General features: G+C 36.7%; 4 protein-coding genes across 4 annotated transcripts; all 4 read left to right on the forward strand.

Moving 5' to 3' along the window:
* The first annotated feature begins 2323 nt into the window (after positions 1-2323).
* LOC114526754 lies at positions 2324-6186 on the forward strand. The gene is made up of 4 exons (XM_028548281.1): positions 2324-3461; positions 3539-4556; positions 4911-5292; positions 5407-6186. The coding sequence occupies exons 1-4, from the start codon at positions 2324-2326 to the stop codon at positions 6184-6186; spliced, it is 3318 nt and encodes a 1105-aa protein (XP_028404082.1).
* Positions 6187-6702: 516 nt separating this feature from the next.
* LOC114526755 (ATP-dependent DNA helicase PIF1-like) lies at positions 6703-7671 on the forward strand. The gene has a single exon (XM_028548282.1). It carries the CDS (start codon positions 6703-6705, stop codon positions 7669-7671), a length of 969 nt encoding a protein of 322 aa, XP_028404083.1.
* A 1162-nt stretch (positions 7672-8833) lies between these two features.
* Positions 8834-10833, forward strand: LOC114526756 (ATP-dependent RNA helicase glh-1-like). The gene is made up of 10 exons (XM_028548283.1): positions 8834-8918; positions 9033-9083; positions 9159-9185; positions 9336-9362; positions 9538-9579; positions 9692-9712; positions 10115-10156; positions 10269-10289; positions 10386-10439; positions 10697-10833. Exons 1-10 carry the CDS (start codon positions 8834-8836, stop codon positions 10831-10833), a joined length of 507 nt encoding a protein of 168 aa, XP_028404084.1.
* A 2595-nt stretch (positions 10834-13428) lies between these two features.
* On the forward strand, positions 13429-14561 carry LOC114526757. Its single transcript, XM_028548284.1, has 3 exons — positions 13429-13654; positions 13703-14274; positions 14400-14561. The coding sequence occupies exons 1-3, from the start codon at positions 13429-13431 to the stop codon at positions 14559-14561; spliced, it is 960 nt and encodes a 319-aa protein (XP_028404085.1).
* The last annotated feature ends 1253 nt before the right edge of the window (positions 14562-15814 follow it).

The raw sequence follows: 15814 nt of genomic DNA on the forward strand, positions 1-15814 counted from the left end.
AAAAACATTAAAATGTGATGCCAACTCGTAGGAGTTCCTATATGGGGACCTGAGTCTAAGTTCCAACAATGTAAAAATTCTTGCACAATATACTAAACGTAAATATTTAATTTACCGAAGTCCCCACAAAGCAATTACGCAAGTTTAGAAAACACGCTGTGTAAAAAATGCACAGAACATTGAGAGGACTTACACTCAAGTACCCGCAAAGTCATTCCTACGAGTTTTTATGACATTGTAAAGAAAAATGTCTGACCATATTACCACAGGCTTGATTTTATTTTTTTAGGAATATTTCCTTAAAATACGAAGTGTGTGACAGATAAATGAAGGAATAAAATATTTCAGATGAAAGGAATGAAAATGATCCCGCAAAATAATTGTGACACGCAAATCCTTTATTAATAATTTGCCCCAACAACTTACGTTTTTTCAAACTTATTTATACATGGTATAAAAAAAAGGTAATCCAACTTCAACACGCTATTGTACGTGAACTAATCAGTTTATGCACCAAATTTTTTCACATTCGGAAAGATCAGACTTTTAACTAAAGGTTGACATACTTTTAATACAAAATGGTGAAAAAATGAGCATATACGAGGCTGATAAAAAATGTCACAATCGCATATTTTCACCTTTGAGCCTAATTAAAGCAGTGCATAACAAAAGAAAAAACCAATTAACCACGAACATGTCACAGCTTGCACTGGTTTTACAACATGTTCATTGCAATTATTTACATTTACACTTTTTCAAAAGAGATCATGCTCCGATGCCTTTAACTTGACCACCATCTCTATCGATACAAAATTGACATTGCTGCCGCATTGCTTGGACCCTGTACAGGGTGTCCCAAAAAAAACGCAACCACTTAAATATGCAAGAATATTAATATTGTTCGGGTTTGCACCATAGTTCAGCCAAAATGACTTTTAGCATTGTAAATGAAGGATTAAGTGCCATTTTCAATTCCCAGAGGTGCTTATCTATTGCGCTTTAGAGCTGTATTAATGTTCTGCATATTTAAGTGGTTGCTTTTTTTTGGGACACCCTGTACACTAGTCCCTTGCTAACTCGAACTCCCAAGGGGAAAGAAAAATTGTTCAAGTTACCGGGGGTTCGAGTTATTCGGAGTTAGTGTCAGATTATGTTTATTATTAGAAATACAATAGGTATAAAATCCAATTGAATCATTCTTTAAGAGATTTCATGCCTACCAATATGTCACCGAGAGTGGACGACGTTTTAAAATTGAAAAGATCGAAAAAATACAAAAGGAACTAAAAAAGCTACATCAATAACGACCGTGCATGCACTACAGAAAATGTTTAGAAATTTAAAATCAATTACACTTTCATTCGAGTTTTCACTACCTTGTTGTTATTTCGATAGTTTCCAGTTGTCAAAATGCTATCTTCTCACATTTTAAAGTTTGCTGATTTATGATTCTAAACCAAAGTTCGAGTTAACCGGATATATTTGACCAAGGAAAAACAAAATTTGTTCGAATTAACGAGGAGTTTGAGTTAAGCAAGTTTGAGTTAAGCGGAGTAAATTATTATAAAAAACACTATCAAATTCAAGGGGAATTAGATTTAGTTCGAGTTAGCTAGGAGTTTGAGTTAAGCGAGTTCGAGTTAGCGGGGGACTGCTGTATATAATTTTCTATCTTAAGTAGGAAAACTTTCCATCTATTAAGCATTTATCACGTTTAACTAGTCATTTTCTCTCTTGTCGTGAAACTAGATTAGCCAAATCATAATCTTAGTTGGCTCATCTCGATATATTTGTAATATTATCCATTGTAAAAAATTATGTTTTATGTTTTTTCACTTTTAGTTTGATTCACACATTGAACATGCAGATCCATCCTATGAAAGTTGTCACAATAAAAATTTGTTGCTAGCATATAATATTAACAACTTACCACTTGCATTTTAAAGAAAGAACTCCAAAGATACATGTTGAAATTGGCCAGATCAAATGGTTTTCCTTCTTTTTAAAAACTAAAAAGAAAAAATGCACATGCATTAAACAAATTTCTTGAAAACCAAAAAGAAAAATTGACTCTGATTGGTCGTTAAGGCTGTTGGAAATTTTTAATCCCCGAGCCGGTGCGAAGCACCGGGCGAGGGTACTAATTCCGCCGATTGGCTAAGGCCTAAATTTTTTTAAACAAAATTACGTGAGTAAATTAACTGTCATTATAATTTGAATTTAATTTCTTTCACAAAAGCAAATTACAAAAACCTTTACAGTATTGTGAACAATTGCTTTATATTTGAAAAAAAAACAACACTGAAAGACAATTTCCACGGAAATGTCGGACAATAACCGCATTAGAAAGCAGGAGACGAAAAAGAAGGGAGAAACGTATGAGGATAGCCGTGCAAGACAGAGGAAAAAAAGACGAGCTGTGTTAGTTGGTGAAACACCGGAGGAAAGACAGTATCGGCTGGCAAAGAAGAGGGATGCCTATAAAAGAAGAGCTGAAACGAGTACAGGAAAAAAAGGTAATGAGCTAAGAGCTGAAAGGCGACAAAAGATGCTGCAAGAAACGCCAACACAAAAAGAACGTCGTCTTAGGATGCGAAGAGCTGCTTACAGACGAAGAACTGACAAAAGTACTGAGGAGAAACGGGAGATGCAAAGAGAACATAATAGAGCTAATGCCAGAGAAAGAAGGCAACATGAAAGTAAGGGAAAAAGACAAAAAAGACTTGAAAGAATGAGACAACGAGCGGTAAGTCTTTTGGAGACAGGTAATAGTAATGAAATGCAACAGGTACGCCAACAAAATTCTGAGGTAAGGCATGAAAATGCAATAACAGTAGCTAGAGATGAGGTCCTCACCAGTAGTTCAGACCAATATTTACATGAAGGTGGCTGGCAAAATGTTGACAACCCATTGCATGAGCAGGTATTTGTTCAGAATGAGATGCACAGTTTTCATTTAGATCAAGAGCATTTAGAGCATCGCCAGTGTACAATTTGTAAAGAGGCTTGGCCAACAAGGCAAAACTTGGCAGCAGATCCCTTTGTTTGTTACCGCTGTCAAAGAGACAAGAAGTCCCCGAAAAATTTCAGTGCTGGCAATGACATGGACCCAGGTATTGTTCCTGAGCAGTTGAGAGGTTTGACACAGGTAGAGGAAATGCTGATTTCAAGGGTTTGCCCTATCATGCAAGTCTACAGAAAACATGGTGGGCAAAGGGGTTATAAAGGCCACGTACTAAACTTACCACAGGATATTCAAAGTTTCTTGAATAGGTTGCCTGCACAAGTGGCTGACTTGCCTGTTATGATTGTGCGGAGACGCGGTGCTGATCAGACACATAAAGATTTCACAGTTCGTCGACACAAGGTGTTTGAAGCTATATTGTGGTTGAAAACAAACAATCCATTTTTCAAAGACATTGAAATTGACAGGGATGTTATCCAAAGTCTACCAGAGAATGGTATCCCTGAGGAGCTAAGGTATGTTATTGATGACCAGGAACTTTTAGTTCATGCAGAAAATGAGGGGCCCCACAAGAACCTGAAATGAGTGCTAATGCAACAGTTGAAGAATTAGTTTTAGGAAATGGCAGTACATCATTTATTCCTATGCGTCAAAGACAAAGAAAGGATGGTGCAGCTATCCAAGATGCAGTGAATGAGGTTGACCCTTTGGACTGGCCATCTACAGAAGGTAATGCTGTTAATGAATTTAAAACAGATGGTTTGGCAAGCATGGCATTTCCAACACTATTTCCCCATGGGAAAGGTGACCCGACAAACAGAGTCAGGCAGCATGAGGTAAGTTTGGCAGAGGCATTCAAACACCTGATGAAGTTTGCAGAGAGGCTGCCAAATGGTAAGTTTGAATGGAGGTTTGCCTCACATCCCCGGTTCCCATACTGGGCGTTGAATATGAAGCAGAGGCATCAGCTGTTGTCACAAGCTAACATTTACTTGCGGCAACATCCAGCGGATGCAAACATGACTATGGAGGAGCTGAAAACAATGGTAAACTCTATGGGTGCAAATCAAATGGTAAATCGTTTGCAACGTTATGTTTCAAAAATTCAAGGAACAAATCAGTATTGGTATCAGAGACTGCAAGAACTCTTGGCCCTGATTGAACAAAAAGGTTGCCCTACCTTTTTCTTTACCTTTAGTGCAGCTGACAGCCATTGGCCAGACTTGCAAAGACTGTTGCAAAGTAATGAGGGTGCATCAAGAACAGAGAGAGCACAAGCAGTGATAGACAATCCGCACCTGACAGATTGGTTCTTCATGCAAAGGCTACAGGAGTTTATCAAACATTGGCTTCAAGGTGTCTTGGATGCTGAATGGTTTTGGTATAGGTTTGAATATCAGGCCAGAGGAAGTATACATGCTCATGGATGTGCTAAATTAAAGAATGATCCAGATATTCGGTTATTACGTAAACGTGCATGTAAAGCAGTGCTTGAGAAAGAGAAAGAAAATGAAATGTCCCCTGATGATTTTGAATTCTCTTGCCAGGATATTGTCAGAGAGGGTCAAGATGCGGAGAGAAAGCTAATTAGGTAAGTTTAAATCATCAAGTATTAATGGTATGTTTAAATTACACTCACCATGCATATAGATTGCAAAGATTGTGTCCAATGTGTGCTGTGGAACATTTATAAGACTTTTTCCAGACTTTTAGCCCACTGTATACAGTTAGCATCAGTGGTTAGCATACTATACAAATGCTGCAATGTTGCAAATGTCTAAAAATACAACTTCCACATACATTCACAAAACAAAACAAAATTCCGTATATTTTCTTCAGGAATTGGTAATTCCTATTGTTAAGGAATTGGGAGTGTAAACAGCAAATATGAAAAAATATACAAATTAGGTATTAACCAATTTGTTACTTTTTATCCCTTTTAAAGTTATGTTGACTGGCTTGTGACCACAGTTAATGATGATCTGCCTGATGAGAACTGGACAGTACCAGATCCACACCCTTCTGCGGTGAAAGCCACATCAGTTGATAATCATGATGTTGATTATCACAGGTTAGTAAATTCAGTAGAGAGGCACACCAGATGCAGTCCAGCGTATTGCCTGAAAAAGAAGAGGGTTGACCTGCCTGCAGAGTGCAGATTTGGGTTCCCAAAACCATTACAAGAGGAAACTGCGCTGATTTATGAGGTACGAGGTAAGAAAAATAAATCTGTACACTCAGAGTTGCAAACCAAGAGAAATGATGAGAGGCTGAATTCACACAACAGGGTCATGCTTGAGAATTGGCGGGCCAATGTGGATTTACAGGTAATTGTGGATGAAAAGGCATGTGCAAGATATATGGCCAAGTATGCAGCAAAAGGGGAACCACGATCAAAATCTGCTTCTGACATACTGAAGTTGTCTGTATCTTCATTACAGAATGATGACCAAGTGTCTTCTGCAATCAAGAAAGCAATGATCCAAGTTGCTGGTGATCGAGACATGGCTGCTCAGGAGACTGCCCATATGTTACTCAGTTTGCCTTTGGTAGGCTGTACGTATAGTTTTGTTACTGTTTCTTTAGAAAACAGTAGAAAAGTGATCCTTGATGCAGAAAATCCACAAGAGGAAGTACTTCAGAATTCTGTTCTTCAAGATTATGGAGAGCGGACAAAAGTGGAGAGTAGGTATAGGGGGTTATCTCAGTTGAATTTGATGCAGTATGCATCTCAGTTCACAAGAGTCAGAGGTGAGTTGACAAAACGAGTGAATCCTTATATTGTCAGGACATTTCCAAAGGTTACAGCCAATCCTGGCAGCCCTACCTTTGGAAAATACTGCAAGTATCAACTCATTAAGTTTAAACCATGGGAAGATAAGTCATCAAATGCATGGGACAATATGGAGGAAACTGATGATATGTTTATTAACACATATGCTTCATTTCTTCAGACAGATTTTGCTAGAGACAATGTATTTGGGTATTCTATTGAAACAGAGATGGTCCATGCTGCACAGACAGATGAAACATATGGAACTGATGAAAGTAGTGATGAAAGCGATGACGAACAGGATCAACCTAATGAGGAAGAGCAAATTGAGGATTGGATGTTGTTATGTAGACTCAACCAACATTATGAGGATGCAGGAAATCAAATGGCAAATAACGAAGCAGTGGATTGGTTCGAAGCAGCAAGAGGCTGCCTGGGGATTTGTTGAGAGAATCTCCTGGATGGATTTCTAAACAGAGAAGGGATGCAGAGGAGCAAGGTATGCAGTATCACACAGGTGACCAACAAGTGGTGGTTGACCCAGGGACCTTGAATGACAAACAGCGCTGGCATTTGACATTATCACTGCATCCATGGCTAATGATGAATGTGAACCACTACATATGATTGTAAGTGGTACTGCTGGCACAGGTAAGACATATTTAATTAGTGCCCTAAAGCAAGTATTGCAAGACCAATGTATTGTGACAGCAACCACTGGAATTGCTGCATTCAGTATTGGTGGTCAAACTTTGCATTCCGCAGCTCAACTTCCGATTCGGGAATACAGAGAATTACAGGGTGATTCCTTACAGAGATTGCAGCTCAGATTGGAAGGTAAGAGGTTTCTCATTATTGATGAAATGTCAATGATTGGACATAAGATGCTTTCATGGCTTGACAACAGACTACGTGCAGGTACAGGAAAGAGGATGTCCCATTTGGTGGCATGTCGATTATCCTAATGGGGGATTTTGGCCAATTACCTCCTGTAGGCGATAGGCCAATGTACATTGCAGGTAATGGATCCGTAATCAGTGACCATGGTCACAGTATGTATTTGACATTTGATCATGTAGTCATTTTAGAGCAGGTCATGCGACAGATTGGTGAAGACCCAGAAGTAGTTGCATTCAGGGCGCTATTGATGAGAATGAGAGATGGACAAGTTACCGAGATGGACTGGAGACTATTAATACAGCACTCCAGACCTAACGTTTCAATGGATCAATTTAGTGATGCTATTCGGCTGTACTTTGATAAAAAAAGTGTCGCTGAATATAATTATGAAAAGTTGCTAGAGATTGGACAACCATTGGTCAAAATTCAAGCAAGGCATTCTGGTCGGGGTGCAAGTGCGGCAACCTCTGATGAAGCAGGTGGTTTGGAAGCTGTTCTCTTTTTGTCAACCAAAGCAGAAGTGATGCTGACATGTAACCTTTGGGCAGAAGTTGGTCTTTGCAATGGCTCTTTTGGAACTATTGAGCAATTTTGGTTTGCAGAGAATATGGGTCCACCAAATCTACCGATTGCAGTACTGGTTCATTTTCCGGCATATTCTGGCCCTGCATTTCTACAAGAATGTTCAAAGTGTATACCTGTGCCTCCAAGACTGTTTGAGTGGATGGCGGATGGAAAGTATTTGTCAAGACAACAATTGCCCTTGCGGCTGAGGTATGCAATGACGATACACAAGTCCCAAGGACAGACACTAACCAAGGCTGTTGTTGATTTAGGTAAAGGGGAGAGAGTTGCTGGCTGCACATTTGTGGCAACATCCAGGGTAAGATCAATTCATGATATTGTGTTTGAACCTATGACATTTGATCGTCTGAAAGTCATTGGTAGGAATAAAAATTTGAAGAAGCGACAAGAAGCAGAACGACGACTTCGTGTGCTTGCAGAAAAGACTGAGCAGAGGCATAAGCATTGAAAATCTGGTGGATGGATTGTGCTGTAAGTTGTGTGTTGCTACATATATATTGTTCAATGATACTGGGCACCAATGTGCTTTCGAGGAAAGACTTGCCTGTTACTAGACACAATTTTGGAAATGAATTTGCTAAAAAATTGTTACAGACATTTCCTCTATTGGGTTTTTGAGGAGGGCAATTTATCATGGAAACATGTGTCATTGCCTGTTACTAGACATAATCTCACGTATTATGTTTTTGAGGGTGCTGTTGACATGTACAGATATTTACATTATTAAAGTTTGTTCGTTTTACTAAAAAACATTAGAACATCAATCAAGTAAGATACAATATAAACAATCAACCGTTTCACTGTTCAAAACTCTTTACTTTATAATTCGTGCGTGTAGGCGTTTACGCGATTTACCTGGTGACTGAAAAAGAGTACACGCAAAATCCACGTATAGCATAAATTTCAAAAAGCGCGCGAAAATATCGTCCTGTTCTGTGTCACTGTTTGGACTGCGGTAAGTCATATTCATAATAAAAAACTTTATAAAATATTGAACATTTCGAAGTTCGCCCAATAAATTATACTACACTTCTCGCTTGTTGACATTTTCATTTACAAATTTGAGGAGAAACATTTTTGGAAGAAACTGCAAAAACTTTTTTAAAGCATTTATAAATTTGTCGATTTTTGCAACGCTGATGGCTGATGCGCTTTACCTTTAGGAAATAATGAAAATATTATATTTTTTCTTATATTTTAGATTAAAAGAAGTTTTGAAAAAAATCTAAAACATGTAAGTTTGTTTATATTACAATAGATATATTTTTTTCAAAACTAATATTTGTATTTATGATTTTTGAGCTTGCCTCGAGTACGCTATATGGTGCTGTTGTTTTTACATACTTTTTTTGCTCAATATATTTTTTATGTTGATGGCATATTTATATATACTCTAAAGATCTAAAGGAGACGAAGAAGTAAGATGCAAAATTATTTCAACAAAGCACTTTTTTCATGATGTTGGTAGTGCAATTATTGTATTAATATGTACATCTACTTTACCAACTACTTTAGTGGAGAATAATGAGGATGAACTCATACTTGGTATGTATATAGGCACATATTTATATATCTTTCACTCTGAATGTACAAATTAGCAACTGATTAAAATGTCGTTGATCATTTCCAATGTTCAAAAATCTAATTTAACAATTATTTTTTGGATTTTAGACATTGATATTGATAATGATGATGGTAAATATGATTAAAAAACTATTTGAAATATTATTTTTGTCACAGTTAGTTAATTTGTATGTCTTTTCACATAGCACTAAAAGGATAACACATGGAAATTTTCTTTCACTATAGAAATACTTGAGGCAGTCCCTGACCTGGCCCAGGGGCCAGATGAGCAACCCAGTAAGTTTCATGATTGATGTGACTTATTGATGCATACTTTCCCCTGCACAACTGAAATACTTTCATTTAATCTAGTGAATCCTCCACCTCAAGAAAGGCCTGGTATGTGCTTATTGAATATGCACAAAAATGATATGTTCTTTGAAATTTTGTATATACTGCCTATATTGTTTAACATTTATAAATGTATAGTGAAGCAATTGCATGATGATATATATTGAAATGAACTAACTTATATTTTCAATTCTCAAGCCTTGCAAGTTAATGCAAATTTTGATGGTATATATCAGCTACTTTGTTCAATATTATTTAGTTTATGTATTAATTAGTGATGATGATGCATGGTCAAGTTTTTTGTCAACAATTTAAAACTCTAAAATTAAAAAGGTTGCCTCCTATCATTACATGGATTTATGCAATATGTCACCAAATTTGTTTTATTTTTTTATTTTAGATAATGACCCACGCCCTGGGCGGTTTCAGGGGGCAGGCAGAGGTACTGTATGATTCATTATATCCACAACAATTGTTTCCAGTGTTTGTCATTGGATGCTACTCAAAAAATATCGCATTATGAGGATGCTCAATATGACATTTTGTCTTTTTAGTGTTACATGGACAAGTTAGAGGTTAGTAAAGTTCAATTGACAATGGTCATGCACCTCAAGAAAGGCCTGGTATGCTGATTGAATATGCACAAAAATGATATGTTCTTTGAAATTTTGTATATACTGCCTATATTGTTTAACATTTTATGATTAGAAAGGTATAGTAGAGCAATTGCATCTTAATATATATTGAAATGAACTAACTTATATTTTCAACTCTCAAGCCTTGCAAGTTAATGCAAACCTTGACAGATATGTATCAGCTACTTTGTTCTATATTACTAATTTATGTATTAAGTGATGATGATGCATGTTCAAGTTTTTTGTCATCAATTAAAACTCTAAAATTAAAAAGGTTGCCTCCTATCATTACATGGATTTATGCAATATGTCAACCAAGTTTGTTTTATTTATTTATTTTAGATAATGACCCACGCCCTGGGCGGTTCGGGGGAAGAGGCAGAGGTACTGTATGATTCATTATATCCACAACAATTGTTTCCGGTTTTTCCCATTAGATGCTACTCAACAAATATTGCATTGTCAGGATGCTCAATATTACATTTTGTTTTTTTAGTGTTGCATGGACAAATGAGAGGTTAGTAAAGTTTAATTGATAATGGTCATGCAGTTAACTCAAGATTTTTGGTAGCCTGCAAACCAATTATTTCTTGATATCATTTCTTGATATTAGGGCGGTGTTACAAATGTGGCCTTCGTGGCCACCGAGCGGCGACATGCGACGCACGTATGTATACAGTACCTTATGAATTGTCACGTAATGTATAGTCAGTTGTTACGTCACTAGTTCACAAACAATATAATCATGGCTTCAGGGCTATTCTTAGATAGTAGATGGTAGTATAGACGCTGCCCATCGCAATATATGACAATAATGTTTTAGGCTATTTCTTTCTCCAACTGGTGACCCGAGTAATTATTCTGCAGTTCTATCACCAATTCACAGTTAATTCAAAGCTATGTAATAACATTTTTTATTTATAGGGGCTGTTTGTTGGTTATGTGGCCGAAGAGGCCACACGAAAGTCGTTTGTCCGCAGCGACAGGGGGCACAAAAAACTGGGGCAATAAAACCCACCATGCAGTTTACAAACTGCACGTTTGAGAAGTTCAATGCTTGATTTGCTTGAACTTCTCAAACCTGCAGATTAGGCTACGTTGACATACAGTCTAATTGAAATCTCCCCGTTGAACATCTTGCCCGGTATACAAATGTTGAATAAGATTTAAAAAAACAATGAGCTATCAGTACATTAAAGACGAGACAATATTGTTTTCAACTAGCATCTTGCCCGGTATACAAATGTTGAATAAGATTAAAAAAAACAATGAGCTATCAGTACATTAAAGACGAGACAATATTGTTTTCAACTAGCCGCTCATAAATCACTGTATGTCAACGTAGCCTCGTGTTGTTCTCACGTTATATTAGTCCTATTTACACTACATTCGATTTATTAATGGCACGGCACGGCTAAAATGGGTGCCCATTTCATCTGTGCTCGGCCTTTGCTTTCGTAGCCTGAACACTAATAGGGAGCTTTAGCAGTGACTACGAGTACGAGATTCGTCATTCTCGCGCGTTGTTTGCTTACGCCATCAGCCAAAACTCATAGTCATTGGGCTTTTGAGTACGAAATTTATCAAAAAACAAGTACTCAAAAGCCCAACGACTACGAGTTTGGCTGATGGCGTAAGCAAACAACGCGCGAGAATGACGAATCTCGTACTCGTAGTCGTACTCGTAGTCACTGCTAAAGCTCCCTATTAAAATTGGGCACGGGTACCAATTTTAGCCGTGCCGTGCCGATAAATTGACTGTAATGTAAACGGGGCTATTGTTGATTAAATTTTTAAATTGTTTTAAATTAATATGTAAATTGTTATTTTTATTATTCTGTAAATTTTGTATTATTGTGAATTTGTAAAATAGTTTGTATTTATATATTTTTTTAATTAAATTTATTTTTCACCGATTTTTGGAAATTATGTTATCGCATTAAGAACCGGCGAGGGGTTACTGCATGCATGTATTTCTAGTACAATAATAACCGTTACAAACCGGAAGCTAGGATTTTTGGCTTTCCAGTCTGGATTCTTCGGAAAGAACGAGATTGATATGTCCTGTATCCCTCGCCCGGCCTCGCCCCTCAAGCCATTCCCCTCCAACAAGGAAAGAGTTTGACAGATTCACCAATTACACTGATGACAATACAGCTTGTGAACAGTCAAGGGGACTGTTTTTTAGGGCAAAATTTCACAGTATTGTGATGAGTGGCGAAAATTCAAACAAGTCAGACAGTCAATCAGTCATAGTGTAAACTTTCCGGGGGTAGTTTGATTTATGCTTATAGTAATTTATTGTACATGATGAGTAATGTAACGTATTTAAAGCAGTTTAACTTGTTTTATTTATTAACTAGGTTACCTACAGGTAGTGAATGCTGCGTTTGCATCTTGTATATCTGCAAACACGCGCTGGCGCAAGCCTAGTCATGCAGGATTGAATACTTAATCGGGTAATCGCCAAATCGGGTTGGTCATAATAGTAGGTTGTTGTGTTACTGAAATCTAGTTATTTAAAAACAATAACATATTTCTGAACTCTTCACATGGGACTTGAAAACTTGGCTAATTGTTTGAGATTGTCTAACATTTCGCTAGGAGTTGTAAATGTACAACATCAATTAGGCCCGTTTCAGACTACGAACTTTCCATGTGCCCAACCTAATGCAAATTAGCAAAATTATTTTTTCGCAGATCATTAATCGAGACTGCAGTTAAGTAAACGTGATCATGTGCCGTTGATCGCAAGTATATCTCTGAATAACAACGTGCTCATGCCTTTCTCAGAGACAGCAGAGGCTAGGCGATATAAAAAACAATTACTTGATGATGTAATTTTTGTTTTAACAGAGTTTTTGATATCATTCTGTTCTACTCTCCATAAGTTAGTGTTAAGCACGGTAAGTTGCTGTCAGTAAAAGATAATTTTTTGTAAAATTTTATAGATATATAGATATTTTACCACTTCCGATTTCACTCGCTGTACTTACTGCGCTTTTGGTTGTGAATGATTGCATTTATGCTCCTTTACTAATGGCAAGTCAAACAATGAACACAAAAATCTTTGAGATTTGGCATGAAGAGGAGTAAAAAGGAAAGATTGACTATGTTGTACTTGGTCATAAGACATTTCAAATTTTAACTGCAACTGACCAGATAAAACAAACGTTTTGAAGTAAATTCACAACATTCGATATCAAAATACATAGAACACTTCAAAAACACAGAAAAAAGCAAGAGACATGCTGAAATATTTTAAATAAAAGAAGTGTACTTGAAGCTATATGTAAAAGTCTAAAGTCTAAATTCGGCAAGTGAAATGGGAGGTGAATCAATGCTATATAGTGGTTCAAAGTCTAAGGCCCTGTTTACATGAGACCGGAACGAAGTGGAACCGGAATGAAAATCGAAATTGCCAACATGTTTACATGGATTCAGTGGGACCGGCACGAAATTACGAAATTTTCCCAGCTGGTTAACGCCTGCTTTGCAGGCTATTTCAATCCAAGATGGCGCCTACAAGTACATATCTTGTGTTACTGCTTATGTCTACAGTTATTTGTTACCAGTTAAATATTCTCATTTTATTGCTTTTACGACGTAAAAATGTGCGTAAAGAGAGAGAAAGAAGTTTTCTGATTAGTCAGAATATGACGAAAATGATGATTTATGGTAGAAAAATCAGAAAACCTAGAAAAAAGAAACGATGGTGGGTTGCACCTGGGCGTACTGATAACTGGAGGATAAGGATGACCTCTGGGGAAGCTCCTCTTGAAGAATGGAATAAGAATTTTCGTATGAGTAAGGAAAACTTTGTCGAACTTGTCAATGAGTTACGACCATTCATCACTCTTGATCCAAATTCTCCTCGATTAGGTATGGAACCTGAAAAATGATTAGCTGTTTGCCTCTATTATCTTAAAGACACAGCAACCCTAAAGATGACAGCCAACGCATTTGGAATAAGTGTACCAACAACTTCTAAATGTGTGAAGAACGTTTGTAAAGCGATAAAAGATCATTTAGGCCTAAAGTATATAAAAATACCAGCAGGTGATGAACTGATAGATTCTATAAAGCGTTTTGAAGATGAACTAGGTTTTCCACAGGTTTTAGGTGCTGTTGACGGAACACATGTGCCAATTGTGCAACCAAATGAAAACAGTCATAGTTTTTTCTCTTTTAAGATGAAATATACATTGAATGCACAAGCTGTTTGTGACTCGTCTGGGAAGTTTATCGATGTTGAAATTAGATGGCCAGGAGGCACACATGATGCCAAAGTTTTTGCTAATTCTGGAATCAACAGAGCACTAAAAGAAGGGACTGTTCTAAAAATGTCCATTTTTTTGCTACTAGGAAGAGATGCTATACCATTACTTTTGTTGGGTGACCCTGCATATCCTCTACTTCCCCACTGCATGAAAAAATATTCAACCTGCTACACAAATGAACAAGTTATCTTTAATCAAATGTTAAGAAGTGCTAGAAATAAGGTAGAGTGTGCCTTTGGAAGACTCAAAGCTAGGTGGCAAGTTCTGACAACACTAATAAACCTAAAATTAGAGGATATCCCAACCATAATTTCTACATGCTTCGTTCTGCACAATTTCTGTGAAAGACACAAAATTCAAGTGGACAATACTCTAGTACAGAGCAGATTGCAACTGATGCTGAACAGCAACCTACTTCATTTGTCCAAAGCAGATATTTATGCAACACAGCTCAAGGAGTTCGCACCAGGGATGTTATCACTACATACTTCAAAGAATATTTATTGTAACTTGTTGTTTGTATATATATTGATTTAGCTTCGCTTATGTAAAATGTGAATTTGCATGATATATTCTATCAGGAATTCCATCCAGTCTCCATGATCAATTAAAACAGAAAAATAATAACTTAATGCTTGATGATTAATGGGGTAGCCAACTGCATATTTGTTGTCAAAATTGAAATATTTACTCGTGTTTTTCACAAATATTTTAATTACCATCTTTATGCACTTTATTTTTATTCTAATTCTAATGCCAGATAATTTTGCTCATCAAGGGTAGAGTGTTGCCACTCAACATTGTGTACCTGTCTTTTCATTGTAGCAATCGAACGGTTTGATTGTAGCCTCCTCCCTTTTTAGCTTATTTGCTGGCAAGACTTTACCAATCACAAGTGAAATTGTGTGATATTAGACAGAGCAAAACAGTTTGGCATTGGATAAAGTGAAATCACTAAAATACCCAAAATTCTGGACAAACTGTCTGCTAATGCAAATAAAATATATTTCAATAAACATGACTAATTTTTTCACAACTTTAGCATTTAATAACATCAAAATTACAAAATACTTTTACATCAAACTAAATATGAATGCTATTTAAAAAAATAAATACATTTACAAAAGGCAGAATAATTGCATCAAGTGGTTCAATGCATATTATCAGTGCTTGTTTTGATTGTTCAAGTACATTGTGTGCTTATGTACATCTTGAGAACCCTATCACATATACAGATCCCTAGCTAAACTCAACATGAAAAAACTATTCATCCAACTTCAAGTTAACATAAACGTAGACTTCCACTTATTATTGCAACAATAAGAATAATCCATAAAAAGTTTATAGTACAATGATTCATACGTCTTCATTACTATTTGTTGTGCTTGAATCACTGTAAGGACTAATTGATCGGAATTCATACCCTAGATTAACTATTGAGATTGGACCAGGGGGAAAGGCATTATAACTTTGCTGAGTGTAAGCTCCATTTTGTTGATGGGGTAGAACCTGGTTGATTTTTTTCTGGCATTGGGTATTGTTGAGGAAACTGTTGTTGGCTTGGCTGATTAACTGTTGCTAGATGATTGAAACCAGTCATAATAGCTTGACTCAACATCTGCATGGAATCTGCTATTTTCATCAAAGCATTTGAATCTGCATTTTTCCTGCTTTCCTCCAGTGACAAGTTTTTCTGCTTAAGGGATAAATCTTCTTTCATTAATTGTAACATAGCATTATCCCGTTGTTTGCTACTCAGATT

This window comes from Dendronephthya gigantea, unplaced genomic scaffold (assembly GCF_004324835.1).
Source record: "Dendronephthya gigantea isolate DGI-Jeju-01 unplaced genomic scaffold, DenGig_1.0 000041F, whole genome shotgun sequence".
Taxonomy (NCBI): Eukaryota; Metazoa; Cnidaria; class Anthozoa; order Malacalcyonacea; family Nephtheidae; genus Dendronephthya; species Dendronephthya gigantea.

Coding starts and splice junctions, on each gene's coding strand:
- LOC114526754 (XM_028548281.1), top strand. CDS start 2,324: ATGTCGGACAATAACCGCATTAGAAAGCAGGAGACGAAAAAGAAGGGA. Junction 3,462..3,538: donor CCAAAGTCTACCAGAGAATG/GTATCCCTGAGG, acceptor GGGCCCCACAAG/AACCTGAAATGAGTGCTAAT. Junction 4,557..4,910: donor GCGGAGAGAAAGCTAATTAG/GTAAGTTTAAAT, acceptor TCCCTTTTAAAG/TTATGTTGACTGGCTTGTGA.
- LOC114526755 (XM_028548282.1), top strand. CDS start 6,703: ATGGGGGATTTTGGCCAATTACCTCCTGTAGGCGATAGGCCAATGTAC.
- LOC114526756 (XM_028548283.1), top strand. CDS start 8,834: ATGTCGTTGATCATTTCCAATGTTCAAAAATCTAATTTAACAATTATT. Junction 9,186..9,335: donor TCCACCTCAAGAAAGGCCTG/GTATGTGCTTAT, acceptor TCAATTCTCAAG/CCTTGCAAGTTAATGCAAAT. Junction 9,713..10,114: donor GTTACATGGACAAGTTAGAG/GTTAGTAAAGTT, acceptor TATTTATTTTAG/ATAATGACCCACGCCCTGGG.
- LOC114526757 (XM_028548284.1), top strand. CDS start 13,429: ATGACGAAAATGATGATTTATGGTAGAAAAATCAGAAAACCTAGAAAA. Junction 13,655..13,702: donor TCCAAATTCTCCTCGATTAG/GTATGGAACCTG, acceptor ATTATCTTAAAG/ACACAGCAACCCTAAAGATG. Junction 14,275..14,399: donor TAAGAAGTGCTAGAAATAAG/GTAGAGTGTGCC, acceptor TTTCTGTGAAAG/ACACAAAATTCAAGTGGACA.